The 18,393-nt window shown below is 41.7% G+C and overlaps 1 protein-coding gene across 3 annotated transcripts; it reads right to left on the bottom strand.

Annotated features, from left to right (window-relative positions):
- Window positions 1-665: 665 nt before the first annotated feature.
- Window positions 666-18,025, bottom strand: hdlbpb (high density lipoprotein binding protein b). 3 transcript variants are annotated; one of them, XM_044022511.1, is made up of 28 exons: window positions 17,947-18,025; window positions 16,032-16,111; window positions 14,969-15,070; window positions 14,595-14,746; window positions 14,016-14,231; window positions 12,984-13,190; window positions 12,177-12,392; window positions 10,582-10,788; window positions 10,385-10,492; window positions 10,098-10,202; window positions 9,113-9,191; window positions 8,785-8,924; window positions 8,578-8,682; window positions 8,361-8,474; window positions 8,193-8,279; window positions 7,927-8,058; window positions 7,115-7,333; window positions 6,803-7,024; window positions 6,432-6,650; window positions 5,906-6,047; window positions 5,069-5,196; window positions 4,873-4,977; window positions 4,598-4,732; window positions 3,734-3,877; window positions 3,436-3,615; window positions 3,219-3,335; window positions 2,547-2,699; window positions 666-1,867 (listed from the first exon to the last, which is right to left on the bottom strand). In XM_044022511.1, exons 3-28 carry the CDS (start codon window positions 15,042-15,044, stop codon window positions 1,775-1,777), a joined length of 3,801 nt encoding a protein of 1,266 aa, XP_043878446.1. In that variant the 5' UTR covers window positions 15,045-15,070; window positions 16,032-16,111; window positions 17,947-18,025; the 3' UTR covers window positions 666-1,774. The 3 variants fall into 3 exon arrangements, with proteins under 3 accessions (XP_043878446.1, XP_043878447.1, XP_043878448.1); XM_044022512.1 differs by lacking the exon at window positions 17,947-18,025 and adding an exon at window positions 17,830-17,905; XM_044022513.1 differs by lacking the exon at window positions 17,947-18,025 and adding an exon at window positions 16,221-16,390.
- Between the last annotated feature and the right edge of the window lie 368 nt (window positions 18,026-18,393).

Below are 18,393 nucleotides of genomic sequence, written 5' to 3'. Positions count from 1 at the left end.
ACAAAAGATCGTTATTCGCCACAGAAAAAACGATATTGGTTGACCTCTAGTGTATGTATATGTAAAGGTCACATTAACACATAATATACTGCATGTTTTATGTATTGACACCTACATAACATTTATTCTTTGAGCAGCAAAGAACTGAAAATTCAAAAACTATTTTTTTGTGCAAATTAAACAAACGGTAGCTGTGTTTGCTTTAGTCTTCCCTCTTTGTTTCAGTTTTTATGTCGAGTTAAATCAATGGCTCTAGTTTTACCTCCCAGGCATCAGAGTGGCATCGATGTTCGAACAAGCAAGTTTCCCAAAGTGTTCAACTGTTCCTTTTCAAAACCCCAGGTGTGTAGGTTTGATTTAATTCACTAAAGTGTGGGTTGATTTAGCAAAGGAAACATGTTTTAAATCTCAGAGCTGGGAACAAGGATTTTGGGGTTCAACACAGTTTTCTGCTACAAAACATCACTCCACACATGTTATACCAAACTGCAGCTGTTATGTTTGTATTTTTGGGAAGTTTTTTTTCCTGATTATTTATAAGCAGCATCATGTTCATGTTGACACAAATCAAGAGATCAAGCTGAGAGAGTTCAAAAAACCGAATGAGCTCCGAGAACAGCTCAGAGGAGAGAGAGCGAGAGAGACAAACGGACAAAGACCATGGAAAAGTTTGGTTCCGCTTCATTCAACTATACATCTTAACTTTCACTCACTCACACACAAACCTACAACATACAGTCTTCCAAATATGCCAGAAACTAACAAAACAGTTTAAAAAAATAGTGAAAAGTCCTTTGTACACGTACACATAACAGATAACATGTTCTAAAACCCGCATGTACAACATTCACGCCCCAAACACAAGGTCGTCAGCATCTAGCTACAGAGAGTGCTTTTATAAAAAACGCAGGATTCACAGTAGTTCAAATAAAATGGCTCCTTCTTTTGTGGTTTAAATAAATAAAAACAGGTGTGAGAAAAACGACCTTCATTACAAAACAACACGCTTCAACATCTTCAGACTCGTCGGGAGCCGTCTCCGCTCTCAAATGAATTAAAAAAAAGGGATCTGCAAACACTTGTGGGTGAAAAACTTCTCCTGATCCCACACGCGCGCGCGCACACACACATACATACATACACACAGCTCATTGCCTCACCTGCTGCACCACATTAACGGTGAAGTCAACAAAAACCCTCGTTATAAAAAAATCACTGGAAAAGAAGCTTAAAGGACGCTGTTGTTCTCAAACAGTAACTCACACCGCTGCTGCCCTTAGATCTCCTACATCCATCCACCTTCATCTGTCTCCATATATTCCAACATGTCAGACCGACTCTAATCAGCTGACTGTTTGCATTCTTCAGGGGTGAAAAATAGTGGGGGGGGTTTTTCTTTATGAATGATTCAACAAGAGCCGCAAGAGTGGTGAAACCCGAGAGGCAGAGAGCGCAACAGCAAAACTATGAAAGGAGCATTCAACGTTCTTTTCTCTTTTTTTCCTTCCTCTGAAGAAGGAGGAGGGACATAGAGGTACCAAGAAGAGAGACGGATAAGGACAAAAAAAAGGGATAGTTCTCCCAAAAATTAATTGTGGCTGGTTGTGGGAGGTTGGAAACAAGGTGGTTTTACAGAGAAAGAGACGGGAGATCACTACGGAGGGAGGGAGGAAGGAAGGAAGGGAGGAAAGGAAGGCGAGCAGCAATTTCATTAGAGATTTGTCTCTCATCATCTACTTTACATAAGTTTTTGTTTTCCTCCGGATGAGCAGCTTCAGAACTTCTTGGGGCCCCAGGCTGACGCTTGTTTCGGGGCCACGCTGGTTCCGAATGTGGGGAAATCCTCCGCGCTGCTCATGTCAGGAGCCTGAAGAAAAAAATAAATAAAATGAGTGCACACATCTACAGACATATTACATTAATGTCATTTAGCAAACGCTTTTATCCAAAGCGACTTACAATGGAATTGAGTACAATCAGCCAGGGGTGGAGTCGAACTTGTGACCATGAGGTCTTTCGCACACAGGGTACCGGTCTTAACCACTGAGCCACTCCACCCACATATGCACATGGGTATTTGTGTACTAACAAGACATAGTTTATAAAACACTACAAAATCTCAGGTGTTTTTATTATCTTTTATTTGTGAAGTCTTCTTATTTTTATAGTTCTGTTTCCTTATTTATTTTGACATCTGGTGTGATTTTGTGTTGCATCTTATTTCCGAGTGTCAAGTATTTATTTTTTTTTGCTTCGACTGACTGGCATCACGTAAACTTGTTATCATCAAAGCCCTAACTATTTCAAATTATAATAAGCTACGAGCTAAGTGCATTAGAAATGCAAAATGCGCAACATTTGCACAGGAAACACTTGTGTTGTGTTGTATCAAAGTGTTATACGTTGGTTTAAAATAGTTCATCTAGAAAATTGGATCATGTTAAGCTGATCAAACAACATCAAGTGAGGGAGTTGTTTTTTTTAAGTGAGTAAGAAGCGGCCACTTATGCCGTGTTTCCATTACATGGTGTATTTGTTGTCCCCACCTTGGTCCCTGCTGCGTTCCAGGGGGCGTCCCGCACCACAAAGCCCTTAGCTGGACCTCCACTGCTGTCGTCCGCTCCGCCCGCTCCTCCTCCGTAGCGAGACGGGGGCTTCATGTAAGCGGCCAACGTCTCCGTCTCCGTCACACTGAGCATCTGAGACAAGAAGAGTCCTGTGATGGCTTTACATTTGAATCTGCCAACCTGTGTTTTAAATAGACTTTATGGTGCATTCCATTCACACCACTATTTATAAACAAATAAAACTGCTGCTATGTATTCAGCGGATGAAACCAAACAGTTGGAGCTCGGACCTTTTTACTTCCAACTACAACTGGCTTGCACATTATTCTTCTACACCGTTTTGGGTCATCTTCCATTCTATATATTCTATTATTGAGTTATCTCTATTGACTCTGCTGGTCCACTGATGACTCTTTTGCACAACAAAGAGAGAGAGAACACTCTCCTCAACTCACTGCATTTGTTCCTGTGCATGTGAAAAACACAAATCCTTGAATCCTCAAACATGACATCACAATATATGAGCGTATAAAGAGTGTAAATACGTTGATAATCCTCTCACCTAACACCAAAGAGATTTGTTTTTTGTTTTGTACCAGAAACCAACACTCTCAGGGTTTTACTGATTCAGTGAGTCGTCATCATACTTACATATTCTTCCTCCAGGTTGAGCAGGTGGTCGATGGCGTTGTCGACAGTCTCGGGAAGACCCGTCACGGTCACTTTGTCGGGTTCATCTGAACCAGGCTGAGGAAACCGGATATCCACCTGGAAATATGAGGAAAAGAACATGGTGACATGGAAGGTCACAGCAGGTTCAAACTGTTTTCTGAGTGCAGGATGGAGAACGCAACACAACAAATCTCACCTTGAACTCCTCCATCAGTTTGCGGATGGCTTTGCCGCGGGCTCCGATGATGCGAGCGTGGGTCCTCGGGTCCAGGTGAACGTCTTGGCTCACCATCTCCTGTAACTCAGCCACCAGCTGCTGGATGGACTGACGCGCCTCGTCCACGTTTCGCTCGTACCCCGAGATCACGATCACATCCTGAGAGAAAGTATCAACTTTATTTATATGTAAATACCCGTTTCCATACAAAAATCAATCAAGGGGAAAAAGAGGAGGAAACAATGTGTTCGAGGATGCGTTCAGCTACCGGACACACCTGCTGCTCGTCTCCTTTGTCGGGGAACTGGATGCTGACGTCGTGGTCTTTTCTGATTTGGGAGATCACGGCTCCTTTACGACCGATGATCTTGGGATGAAACTTGGGATCTACAGACATGGTCACCTTGAAGCTGCGCAGAGCCTGAGAGCAAAACAAAGCAGAGGGCTATTTGAACACAAACAATATGCACAGTTTACAGTATGACAGCCGCATATATCATTGCGATATCATAAATGTGTGGCACATTCAGGATTAGAAAGTCGATCATCAACTGAGGCACAAATATCAACCTGTAGCTGCATTTCAACTTAAGTTGACTTGCACCTTTATTATACTCTTCATATAACCTTTAAATAAACCAGACTTGGCCAAAACAACTAACCATTTTCTGTTCAGTTTAAATAAACACATACTCAAAACTGTCAAACATAAAAGGAGACTGCTGCAATTTTCTATTACAACATAAATAAAATTAACTAATACAGAGAACAAAGAGGAGTATGAAAGGCAGAGCTACTTATAAGATATGGAGTACTGTGTTATTGAAATCTAGAAAGTGTACAAGAGGCCTAAAAATGCATCTATAAAATGAGTTTACACTATTTGTTTACACTCAGTTTCCCACATAAGGTTAACTAACAAACATAAGGTTAACAAACAATGCTGGATTCAGATTTGTATCTACTAAAAGCTCATCATTTCTTCCTTGGATACAAACCTCAGGACATTTTAGATTATAGAGATACAGATTATAATCCTACATTTAAAATTTTGAGTTAAGAAAACATAACCTCCACTGCTGAGGTCGTAAAAGTGAGTACTAAGAAACAGAACGACTGGACTTCAATAAGAGCTGTTTACTCTGTCCTCCTGCTCAGCCTGGAGTTCTTTCACCCGCTCCAGCAGACCGTGTTTGGCTCGCTCCACGTTTGCCGCCAGCCCCGTCACCTTGATCACGTCCAGCTGCTTCTCAGGCTGCGGCACCCAGATGTTCACCTGCACCACAACACACACAAACACGCAACCACACATCACTTACATCGTCTCCTGAAAGGTAAAAAAAGGAGAAAATCCTTGACTTTATGTATCCTACACGTGTCCCTTGGCCAGAAGATGGCGCCAGAGTGTTAGCTAACCTCATACTCCTCCATCATCTTCCTGATTCCACTCCCCTTCTGACCAATGATGTAGCGATGCAGCTCATAAGACACCTCCACGTCCTCGGTTATGGGCACCAGCGCCTGGAGGAGGAGATGGTGACAAGATTGTTATTTAGAAAAAGGTGAAGACGGACGACATCAGATCTTTAACAGAAGACAAACGGTGTCTTACCAGCAAGGCAGTTTTGGCCATCTCACACTTCTCTACCCTCCCAGAGATGATGATGATGTCACACTTGCGGGGAACAAACTCTGCCTCTGGACTCACTTCACCATTTTCTTGTGGTGGAGGCTCCTGACCTGAAAAATGACCATGACAACTTGTATGTGTGTATTTGTACGTGTGTAGAATGAGGCTGCAGCGAACCATAATTTTCATAATCGATTAATTTGTCCATTATTTTCTCGATTAATGGAGTGATTGGTCCAGAAAATGTTGAAAAATGTTGATCTGTGTTTCTCAAACCTGGAAATGATGATGTTCTCAAATGTCTCGTTTTGTCCACAAACCAAAATGATTCAGTTTTAATGATTTCTTTGTTTTATGGAGCAAAGAAACCAGAAAATATTCATATTTAAGACGCTGAAAAAACAGAAAACTTGTTTTAATTGTTGGAAAAAAAAACACACTCAGAGTGGTTCATCGATTATCAAAATTGTTCATTAATTTAGTCATCGATTTGAGTAATTCAGCCCTAGTGTTGATGCTGGTGGACACAGAGATGTTATGTTTTAATTTTTAAAACTTCTCTCTGTTGCTTGTGTGTTTGTTTAGTCATTTTAAACTGTTGGAAATCAAGATAGTGATGTTCAACAACAAAATAATAAAGAAAGAGTATATATGGCCTTATTGAGCATATGTGTTTCCCATACCTTTCTATTAGCAGGTGCTTTTGCCAAATCTACATTTATGGTATTCCTACACCTACATTCTTAGATTTTCAACACATGCAGAGAGCCTTTGTGCTGCTACTGCAGCAGTTACACTTCTGTGTGTTATATTTCTGACCTGCAGCGCTGTCGTCTCTCTCTGGGAACTTGATTTGAACCTCGTGCTCCCTGGTGAGGTGCTGTATGCGGCAGCCTTTGGGCCCCATCACAGCGCGGTGGTAGCGCTGAGGGATGGCAACCTCCACGCTCACCTGAGACTCCTGCTCAAGAGAGAGGAGGAAGGACAAGAGCAAGACAGCTGTGTAACAACAGAACTGACACAGAAACACAAATCATGTTCACACGGGGGAAACCGTTTCCATCACAAACCACTGAGCAAAATATGCTTTGAGGCTTGTTAGTTATTCCCCAAAAAAATATCTGGATGTAGAGTCCTTGAAAACATTAAATGTCCTTATTGACTTCTCGATCCTGCGTATAAAATAAAATACCACCGCTGTTAGCAGTGTATTCTTACAGAACTTATTTAGCTTCAATCTGTACACAGATATCGCCAGGAGTCTTTCCAAAGTCAGTCGCAGATTATAAAATACAGCAAGAACACACTTTTAATCACAACAATTGGTTTTTAATTTGTGTCTAACCAGGTCCTCGATGATCTCTTGGATGCGTTTCTTTGCAGCCTCCACACAGTCTTTGGCTCCCTTCAGCGTGACCCGCTGACTGTTGGCTCCAGTACGAGGGAAGCTCACAGCCACGCCGCCGTACTCCTCGGCCAGCTCCCGCAGCACCTGGCCTCTCCGACATACAAAGTGGCGGTGGTGGCGGACGTCCACCACCATGCTGTCCTCCACCACATCATCCTGGAGGAGGAGAGAATGGGGAAAATAGTGAGTGGAGGGATATTTTAGGGAAACCACTAAATTCCCGCTTTTGCCATTAAATTTGCAACGGTTTTCAGAGACATATAATATTCTGTGTTTGCCAAGCACATTTAAGCACAGAGTATAATTACCAGGTTTTTGACCAGATTTTCCAGCTCCTTCTGAGCCTGACGAACAGCCTCCTCCTTCCCCACAATGGTGATGAGCTCCTGCTCCGTGTCATCTGGTGACGGAAAGATAATCCTGGCTCCCGTCCTGTCCCGCACACGGCGGATATTTGCCCCACCGCGGCCAATTAAGAATTTATGGTACTCCGGTTTTGCCTGCAGCTCGGCTGTGAAGTTGTTGATTTGCTGAATAGGGCGAGAGAGGCGACAGTAACTCACTTTACAGTCATTCACTCTTTTGATCCACTCACACACATTTTTCCTCTCCCACCAAACCTTTTCTTCTGCCAGCTGGAGCAGCTGTTTCTTGGCCTTCTCCACTTCTCCAGCTGGCCCTCTGATTGTGACCTTGTCTGAGCCAGAGCCTTCAGCGGGGAAATGGATGTGGACGCCACCGCAGTCCTCCATGATGGAGCGCACAAGGCAGCCCTTGGAGCCAATCAGAGAGTTGTGCAGTTTGGCTGGGATAGCGACCTCCGCCTCTTTGATGTTTGCCTGGTGGAATGAAGACGGAAAGAAGACATTTGTGGGTTTAAGGGACTACAGTTGTAAAATACTCAAACCTCGAGTTTTAATTAATTTGAACTCTTGTTTTGGTGAGATGTCATTTTAAATATTAGTCATTAGACGACCGGGTACCCGACTCTGCAGAGAGATATTGCATTGTGTGCACACACAGAGAGGGACAAAAACATGCGGCTCCTCACACGACTTGTCCACTGACATCGACAAATCACCTTTTCTCTTAATGGCCTATTAGTCATAATGTTTTGACTTCAGCATCCTTGGAATCCTATAACTAAAAAAAACAATAATTTGGCAGTTTATCGTCTATCTTTTTTGTTTTTTTGTTGTTTTTTTTAGAAAAAGTGGGGAAGGAAAAAAAAAGAGAGACTCAGAAAGATTTTTTTTTTTTAGCTCATTTGCTATAACGTGAATAAAAAGGTTTTACTGATGCCAACTAATGACAACTTCCATCTCTTGAATCTTGAATCCATAAACTCATCTCATGCCAACAGGATATTTTGGGGACCGTTAACAAAAATAAACCCTCACAGGCTATATAATCAGGACAAACCAGTTCTCACCAGTTCTCTCTGGATGGCGAGGATTCGCTCTCTGGCCGCCTCACAGTTGCTCTTTTTGCCTGTGATGACGATCATCTCTGAGTTACTGTTCTCTGTCGGGAGGTCGATCTTAGTGTTGGTCTCTTCACGGATCTGGCGGCGCAAACAACACTTAAATTAGACGTGAATAACATATCTATGGGTCATACATAACATTTCCTTAACATATGATGTGTGTCAATGTAAAATCACAATGTTGCCTTTTAAGTATATATATGTGGTCTCACCTTTTTGATGTTGGCGCCACCCTTACCAATGATGTTTTTGTGAAACTGCTTGAAGATGGGAACAGAGAGTGAGAAGCTGTTCTCAATCTACAAGAGAAAAAAGAAAAACTTAAAAATAGAGAAACGGAAACAAACAAAGACAAGACGACAGAGAGTGCTGCGTCGTACCAGGTCAGCGATGATTTTCTGGAGGAATTTGGCACATTTCTCCACCTCGTTCTTCGGCCCTCTCAGCTGGACAATGTCACTCTTCTGCGACGGGTCAGGGAAATTGATAATGACCTGGGAGTAGATGAGATAATATTCATAAAGATCAAATTAAATCTGAGAGAAAATAAGTTATTTCACAAGACTGACAGCAGGAATGGCCAGAGCGGACACTCACCTCAGGAAATTTATCTCTGACTTCTTTGATCTTTTCTCCCTTCTGGCCGATTATTGTACGATGGAACTTCTGCTCCACTATCATGTCTTTGGTGCGTTCGTTTTCCTGGGAATGGGGGACACTCATAATAAGGATAAGGCTGTCTTTGCTTTATGTACCAAGCACTGAAGTAGTGAATAAACCAGTCTATTTTAACACTGTTCTCACCATCCTCTGGACCATCTCAATGAGTTCTCTGCGTGCTAGCTGCACTCCTTTTGGGTCCCCTTCGATTCGGACCAGACCACTTCGTTCGGAGTCCTGGGGGATTCGTACTGACACTTTGTACTGCTCCTTGATCCGATTTACTGCAGGGAAGAAGAGGGAGAAATGATTGCGTTTGCTTTTACATACATTAAATCTTGGTGGGTGGTTTCTCCAAAATCCTTAACATCAACTTAAATCATTTAAAGAAATGGCAAACCCTGAATGCTAGCAGTGTAAGTGCAATTGCCAGTTATTTCTTTTGAGATCATTACAACGCAAGACTTCTTACTGTTGGCTCCGTTCTTTCCAATGAGGTGTCTGTGGAATCGCTGGTCTATGATGACTTCAGTATAGTCCATCCTCACCAGCTACACAAAGAGGAGGAGTTAAGAAGTGACTTTGAGCATCATGGGTCAAAGTGGTGCAGTACTGAATCCTGTCAAATCCATCTCTGTGCTTCTATGGTCTTTGATCCTATGAGTAAATGCACTGAAAAAAAACCTATATAAACCTAACTGATGTGGGTGTGTGCGTTATATCCAAGTCATCATTACAGCAAACTAGGTATGCGCCGAAAAAGACTTTTAACACCGAAACAGGACCTTGTGATGACGCATGCATGCAAAAACTGCAGCCAGAACACGCCCGTCTATTCCCGCTTCGAGTCTGTCCAAGAACAGTTTGGAACATCAACTAAAACGGTTCCAACAAGATGTGAGAACAGCACCTATTAAATGCTGGAAAGTCTTTTTGCTGCATACAGTGCAGATTAAGAACTCCCAGCCACATTCACTGGATCCCCCTGCATAATAAGGATCATTACTAGGAAGTGGGGAGTAGAAATGGTCCAGGCTACGTTGGATAGCTCGTGCGCTTCTACATCAATCCATTAAAATGTTTCTTGATTGATTTATTCTTTGAAGCATGAATATTAATCTATACAATTGCAATGCCTTGACTTTAGTGAGGTAAGTACACACAGTTCCAGCCATGACAACAAAATTAGATTTTATAATTGACATCACAGTTTCTTTCGGTAGTTCGGTTTTGGTTGCGTTCCTGATTTTCGGTTTCGGCCAACAATTTTCATTTTCGGTGCGTCCCTACAGCAAACAGTAATTATTCTGTAAAGGTTACCTACTAACATCCATAAACTTATTGCCTACAGGATTATATTTTTGAAAATAAGTTATTATAGAAACCAACAACAACAATCCATTGTTTTGAAAAGTTGGATTTTGAAGACGTTTAAGAATCAATGAGTGACTACTGACCAGGTCCTTGATGATCTCCTGTATCTGAGCCTGAGCCAGCTCCACCTCCTCTGTCGGGCCCTCCAGACTGATGCGCTCCTCACCATCCGTAAATTCAATGTGAACCTACACATGCAAATCAAAATGAGCCCATTAAATATACGCTGCTCCTTCTCAAATATTAGTCTTATGCCCCTGTTCCTGTTTTTCATATTATCTGTCATGCTGCTGCCCCCTCTCCATCTCTCATGTGACTCTTCATGTGCACACAAGAACGAAAATCACACACACTGGCTCTCACCACTTACCCGCGGTAGCTGCTGTGTGATTCGCCCGATGTTCTGTCCTTTTTTGCCAATGATGAAACGATGTAGCCATGCTGGAGCGGTAACCTCCACCACCATCACACTCTTCGCCTGCACAGAGACAAAAGAAAATTTCAAACTTGGAAGAGCAAATTTCTTAGCTTAGCATCCTCTGTCTACACACTTCTCTCTCTTCTCACCTTGGCGTAGACCTGTGTTAGTGCTGGTCCCAGCTTGTCGGGCTCCCCTCTGAGGATGATTGTCTCTGAGCCAGAGTCCAGAGGAGGCATCTCCACTGACACGCCCGTGGTCTCAAGGATCTCCTGCAGGGTGTTGCCCTTTGGACCAATGATGTACTTATGCTGTGACTTCTTCACCTCTACAGAAATGGTGGTGGTCTTCCTCTTCTGCAGGGTGGGCAGGTACAAGAGTGATAAGTTATGAGTGGCGTGAAAAAGACATCCACTGTAAAAGAAGACGGGCAGTGGGAGGATGTGGTATAACACAGGAGTCAAGTGTGGTAAAGATGGGAACAGGAAATAAAGGGAACAAGCAGGAAGAATGTGGCGGGTAGCGATTCGAGTGAAGAGAGAGAAAAGGTGAGCAGAGTAGGAGGGAAAATGATTGAAAGCAAGAAAGCACAAAAAAAATGCATTTGTTTTCACCTCATACATACATAACATTAGCATTCTCATCCTGTTGTTCTCTGCTAAAATCCAATTTTCTCTTCACATTATCTCCGGGCTTGCTCCTTCCCAGAGCTTATCTGGTGCACACTTACAAACACACGCACTTCCTCTCATCCATCCATCGTTTATAGTTTCTTGCAACATTGTCTGAACCTCCTAATTCCAAAAACACACACACTTGTCAAACATTTTTATCATAGATGAGGTTTAAGATCTAGGTGGAGATGGAGGTAACTTTGAGACTGTGGGAAGAAGCACACATTAAACATCACCACTCATGCATGTGAAGCTACACAGCCTGAAACTGAGCCACAACCTGCTGCTGCTGCTGCTGTAGCATTTGGCTTTGTTCTTTTTTTTTTTCCCTTTCTATGCTTCCATTTTTGATGTTTAGTTAGTGTTGATGGAAAAAGATGAACGCAAATGAAAAGATAATAGACAAGTAAAAGACAAAATAAAACAAATATATGGTGGAAAATAGAAGTGAATAAAACAGCAGCATAAAATGGACGTAAAATAAGAGAAAACTACTCAATATTTTTGACTCCGGGTAGTACAAAACAAGGTGTTTTTAAGGTTAAGATAATAGTATGACTTTTTGACAGTAAAGACAGAAACACATGCCATGAAATAAAGGTCTTTGTTTGGCACTGAAGTGTGAATGCTGCAGTTACAGAATATATTATGCTGCAGATTTTGCTTCTACCATTAGTCCACCTGAATACTCAAACACACTGCAGTGGGATGAAATGGACAGTATGTCATTTCTGCTGCTCAGGGTCTGACAGTCAAAACACTAACAACTTAAATTGATGACTTCAGGAAGAAGCACAGGCTCATGGGAATTGCTGTCTTGTGTGATTTCCTTGTGCATTTAAGCCAAACACACAGAATGACTAGTGTAGGAGCCAGTATTGAGTTCATTTAGTTTAGAGTTACTTTAAATTATTAATGCAGGATTACTTGTTACAGTGAAACATGTGAACAGTTAAATTAAACTATTATTTAGGTGAGTAAATATTCCTCCTTTATTAGATAAATCAGTTCTGCCAAGTTAGAGCAAGCAGAGTGACATGATCTCCATGATCACGGGGAACAATATGTACCTTGTCATCATAGATGGCTCGAATGCGGTTGACCGCTAGGGCGACAGCCTCCTTTTCACCGGTGATAACAATCTCGTCCTTGGGCAGACTGGGAGGAGGGATGCTGATGCGGGCGCCTGTCTCCTGGCTCAGCTCCTGCACAAGCCGGTTGTGGGCGCCAGCGATGAAGGGGTGAAAGGCCTTCTCCAGGGACAGACGCTCCACCGCACGCTTGTCCTGGTGAGTGGGTGAGCGAGGAGGCAAACACTTTCATTACCGCACAGCAGAATATGAAACGTGGTGAACTCTGTGGTTAGGGATCAAGGGATCAAGAAGTAATTCAATATCATAGAATGTATATAAAAAGTGAACACAGTCTTCTGGTGGCAAAAAAAAGTCTTCCTGTTTTACAACCAGGCTCCTGTTAAACAATACAAGCTGACAAGACACAGTGGTGTCCACTCATATGTTTAAAAGGGAACATAGTTCACAATATTGACATCATGTTTTGAAGAAAAAAAACCTGAAACTAGATCTAAAGATCATGAACTGATCAGGAAAATAAGCTCATCTTCCCATATGCTTACAATTAAAAGTGTTACTTTCTTGTTAAACACCCTGCAAAGTAGGAAACGTCAAATTTTTATGTTCAGTTTATTCAATATTTACCAGTAATTGTGTAGAAAGAGACAATTATAGACTAACGACACTAAATGGTACAGTCGGAACAAAAGGTAATACAATTGTTTTTAATTCACACATCAGTCCCCCTTGCAACCCCTCTACATATTTTAAAAATTGCACAAAATATCAAGCCCACATTCTGACCTGTTCGGCAGAGATGAGAAGAATCTCATGTCGAGCTTTTTCGATGCCCTCCTTTGTGCCAGTGATGCGGATGTTGCCGCTCGGGTCGTCAGGACGTGGAATAGCGATCTTCGTGGCCGTCTTCAGCTCCAGCTCCTGCAGCTTCTCACCGTTCTTACCGATAACAAAGCGATGGTGCTCCTTGGGGATGGCAACTGTAGCTGAGGCCTGGGGAAGGCAAATGAGATTAAGTTATACAACAGTGACAGGGCAAAAATAATAACAGGATGAGAGAACATTATCTTGCCTGAAATAATTGTATTAGTATTAGATAAATATCATCTCCATCAGATAACGTTGACATACTGTATGTCCATTAAAAACCAACTTTGTTGATGCAGCACTTTCAGATTAAAGGATAAAGACGTTATTTTCTCCATTTGAGCAAATATGTGGTAAAGGTAAACAAAAAGTATTTGACTTTGCGAAGAGTACAGATTGTTTTCCATACTATTGCGCTGAAAACTGCAGCTCAGCTAAACAGGTGGAGCTCACTGCAGCAACTGAAGTATAAATCAGCAAGTTTGCCGAGAAGAGGCCGCTCTAGGGAGATGACGGCCATTTTTCACCTCAACTATTTGTCCATAAGTAGCCGACCTGTGCAGCAAGTAGTTTTCTATCTGCTGCAAAAACCACTCATACTTGTTTTTCTTCGGATCGTGTTAAAATTATCTAACAAAATATTAACCCCTAATTGTCCGGATGTCAGGAGAGGAAATGAGGGCCAAAAATAAAGAATTTAACATCCATGCAAATCCAAACTATTGAAAACAAACGTGCAAGAATTGTGAAATAATACCACAACTTAATCTAAAAGTAGACTAGCAGAAAAACATATTATAAACTTTCTTTATTTGAAAATGTGTTATTGAGGTTTTCTGAGCTAATTCTTGCTAATAGATATAGGCAAGAAAACATGGCTGACATGCACAGTTCACTCCACAGTGTTGAGATTGAATATAACATATGCACATATGCACATAATAAAATAACCTGCGTCTGCAGTCGAGCCACAATTTCCTTGCGAGCCTTCATGACAGAGTCCAGTTTGCCGGTGACCATGATGGACAGGCCCTGGTCTTTAGCCAGGGATAGCTCAATATGGGCCCCCGTCCTCTGCATGATTTCCAAGCACACTTTGGCCTCTTCACCCTCCCCGAACTGGCTGTTGTCCTTGTAGCGACGCTCCTCCAGGGGCACGTGAAACACCTGGGGACAGAGCAGGTTAGAGGGGAGGAGGGGAGGTGTTCACTTTTCAAACAACCCGTCTTCATTGTTTGTTTTTCATGTAACAGTTGGATTTTACTGAGCAGTTAAAAATTCAAAGCAGCTAAAATTGCCTGGTGTCAAAAAAAAACCAAAGAGCAGACAATGTAAGACAGAAACAGTTTTAGGATTCATTCATTTTAATAGCAACAATGTGTCTATATTTTGTTATTTTGTCCTTTTTAAAGTAAAAAGAAAATTAGAAAGTGAGCATAAGCAATGGTAACTTCTTTCTTTCATTCATTATGCAAGTGTACATGTACAGTAGGTGTTTCTGTTTATATATGCAGTCAGTGGCTGTTTAACCTGGGTGATGATAGAAGCTTTAATGGGCCTGATCTTGCTGCCCCATGCTGAAGCCGGTTCCCCAGCCTTCTCTCCTGGCGCTCCCTTCTCCGGCAGCGGAGGGAAGGCTTCCAGGTAAGTGGGGATGTAGGCTTCATCCTCTGGGACGCAGCCTGGCCCAGAGAGAGAACGATAAAAAAAGGGTCAGGACGAGGTAAGTAAACAGTCTGCATGCAAGGATGAATACAAGAGATAACAACAATACCTGCCCTATAGAGAAAGCTTTAGAAGGTATGACAGGTAAATAGTAGAAAATACTTGTTCTCTTGGACTGGTGTGGCTAACTAGTGTGGGCTACATCGATAAAAGCATGTTAGCTGATGACAGGACTCTACCTGTAATCTCATGGTCCTTGAGGCCACTGCGATGTTCCGCAAAGCTCTCCGGGGTCAACACAGCCACTGAGCTCATGGTTCAAGACTTATTCCGCTATTCCACTGAGAAGAAGAGGGCAAAAAAAGGGGACAATTAGATGCTTTATCTGCTTGAGATTTCATATTCACAAAGCAAACTACACCATCTTTAGGTCTGCTATACACAGGCCCCAGAAGCTCAAAGATGTGTCTGAACTGACGCAGTGCCCCAACACCTGAGGTGCTCCAATTAACACTTTACATGCCTCAGGCAAACAACAAAACCAAAGCAAATCAAAGCCTCAGGGATGGGGTGATCACAAGTCATACATTAAGTGGCTAAAAACAACTGCTGCTCACATTCTTTACGAACATGATCTTGTCAAGTTACTTTGCTCCAGTGGCTCAACCAAGACAGAAAAAACTGAAAAAAGATATTTGCAAATCTCCAACTTTGACCGACAGAAGAGACCGACTTAGTGAACACAGAAGGTTGCAGGACTTAGGGAGACTATTGTGGTTATCATGGATGAAATTAAATTGACTTGAATACTTAAAAGCCCAAATTTACAACATCCTCGTAAAAAAATGTGGTAGTGAAGGAGATCTAATTCTGTCCCTTAAATCCCCCTTTTCTTAAATAAATTAATAGATAAATTTATGGCTGGTAGGTAGGTAGGTAGGTAGAGTAATATTTTTGTTTTCAACCAAGAAATCTTTGCTGACAGCCAAAGTGATCTTTCTTACTCCTAAACAGATATGCACATTAATCTGTGGATCTGCTATGTTGTACTTGATGATGATGAATTAATGATGAATTTGAGTTACTATTTAAAAACTTTTTTTTCCTGTGCTTCCAGCGTGTATTCAGATGAGAAAAGTCACGCAAAAATCTGATCCTGCTGGTTCAGTCACTGCTTAACCACTTTTAAAAGCCAAAAGAAGCAACTGCAGTCAAAAAAGTGCAAGATAGATATTCTCTGTGAGAAATATACAGCAACACTGCTTAGTCTATCTATGCTGACCATAGCGAGTCCAGCCTTACCTGCAAAAGGTCAATTGCCAGAGAGTCCGTCCAGTTAGCGGCTACCGTAGGCGCTTCAGTGTGAGTGTTTGTTTCAGCTCCTGAATGCACATGGGGGAAAAAATAAGACTAAAAGTCCACATTGTAAATCAAAAAGCTCCAAAGCACAGAGACCGAGTTAATACTATAAACACCCACACTGCACTGCACCTTATACAGTTTGGGTCCAATTCACTCTCCTCCTTCTCAGTCCCCTCCCATTGCTCTGTTGCTCTTCCAATTGTCCCTCCTTAAACTTTTACAAATTCAATGGCCCAGAAAAAGTTGTAATAAATGTGAAGACAGAATGTAAGTTTACTGTACAAGGTAAACAAAAAAACTCTGTCTTTCCCTCTGTGATTTGAAAATTCAGCCCTTCATCCTCTGGACTCACAGGTGGATATTAGCTTAACACGGCACAGCTGCTTAATCAGACACCACAAACTCATGCTCAGCATTGATTTGCATTCCAGTGAGGTCTACACAACGGATACTGAACATGCAAAAATAGTAATAGTATGCACAACATGCAGAATAAACTGGCTGATGCAACAGTGCACGAAATATGAAGATTACACTCATTTAGTTTTAGTGAAAGTTGAAATGTGGAGTCTATTTTAATACTCTTAAAGATACATAAATGAAAAAATCTCACATAAATCAATGTGTGTTGTGTGCAAAGGTGGAATATAATTGTACTATTTAAGTACTGAAGCAATTTTTTACTCTGACATTACTTTTTTTTTACAATTATAAGGTTACATTACTACATGAATACTTGTGGCACTTGAAGCACAGTTAACAAAAGTTATTCTTTAAAAAGCATGAAGGGCTTTTTAATAACTGCTTTTACCTCAAGCAAGAAGTTATGTTTATAGCTGCATGTGTCTGTCTGTGAATAGAGTAACTTTAACAGTAAAGGACAATATTTGGTTGTGATGTAGATTATGGGGGTAGATAAAGGAAAAAATTATATTTTAGTGGTGATCTGGATACAAATCCAGATTCAGAATTTTAACAAACAAAAAAAAGTTCACCTTGCAAGATAGGGAAGATTTGCACTTGATTTTTGTTTTTGCTATTTTTACTTTAGTAGTGGATCTCAATGCATCATCTTTATTCATGTTAGATAAAAAAAATTTAATTGCAGAAAATTAAATAAATTTGACCAAATTCAAAATTAAACAATTTAACTCTCCTGTAATGGACACGATCTGTCACCAGATCCCTTATTATCTCAAGAGTGAGTATAGCTGCTAGTCTCCTGTTGTGAATAATCACATTCTAACACAATGGTAAATTGCTAATAATCCCACAAAGAGATTAAATTCAAAAAAGCAGGACAGAAACAAAGGAGCTAATAACCGACTACAACGTCTGGTAGCTATTGTTACCATCAATATCACAGTGTCACCAGTTTGCAGCCGATAAATAAGAAGTATTTACGGTGATGTTATCCCACCCATGCCCGATGCTCAGTACCACGATACACTATCATCTTTCTGGCCGACTAACATCTTTGACTACTAGGCTTCACGATGCACTCGTGCATGGCTGTTCTTATTAGCTGGAAGGCTACGTTACCCTGTGCTAACCCAAGCAGGTGCAAGCGTTCTGTTAGCCGTGTTCGCTAAGCTAACACACATCACTATGCTCCGACCTCAGCCGGGGATGATTAGTGCGCAAGGACTTTCTGATAATCGGCTAAAAAACACAAGCCGGGCATCCTGCAAGGCAGGCAGATAACCAGCTCCAGCGCGCTAGCACCAGGGGCACTAACCTGGCTAACCCAGACTGCTTCTAGTTCCAGTCGAGCCGACTTTCCCTCCATTTGCCTTCTTGCACTGTGTTCAAATTTATATAAAACGCGTAAATAAAATAGATAGAGGAGTCCTACCTTACAGAGAGAAAATAAAGCAGAGGGTGTGTGTGTTTGACAGGTGATGGTGTAAACACAGATGTGATTGGTCTACGAGCATTTCCTCTGCCGGCGGAGTGATACCAGCATACGCTGACTGCGACTCACCGAGTTTAAAGCAATTGCCGCAGTATCTTTGCGCATCGGAGCGTCCGAGTTAAATAGATCCCCATATGTGGTATCTCGTTGTTGCGTTCCGTTGTTATATTCAGCTGGTTGGTAAACACATCGTGTCCTTGCTGATAATCAACTAATGACAGGATAACTAAAGTAATTCGGCTTTAAAGGCCTACGACAAAACATCAAATTGACCGGGTCTACTTCTCATTCATAATGGTCTGCTCTGCAGAAGTCACAGCAGCGGACTATAATAAAGTTATTATTTGTAGTTTCAGGGCCGGCACAAGTCCAATTTATTTAAATTAT

This window comes from Solea senegalensis, linkage group LG3, assembly GCF_019176455.1.
Source record: "Solea senegalensis isolate Sse05_10M linkage group LG3, IFAPA_SoseM_1, whole genome shotgun sequence".
NCBI lineage: Eukaryota > Metazoa > Chordata > Actinopteri > Pleuronectiformes > Soleidae > Solea > Solea senegalensis.
Note: the sequence above shows the minus strand (reverse complement) of the source record. Positions and strands in the feature narration are given on the sequence as shown.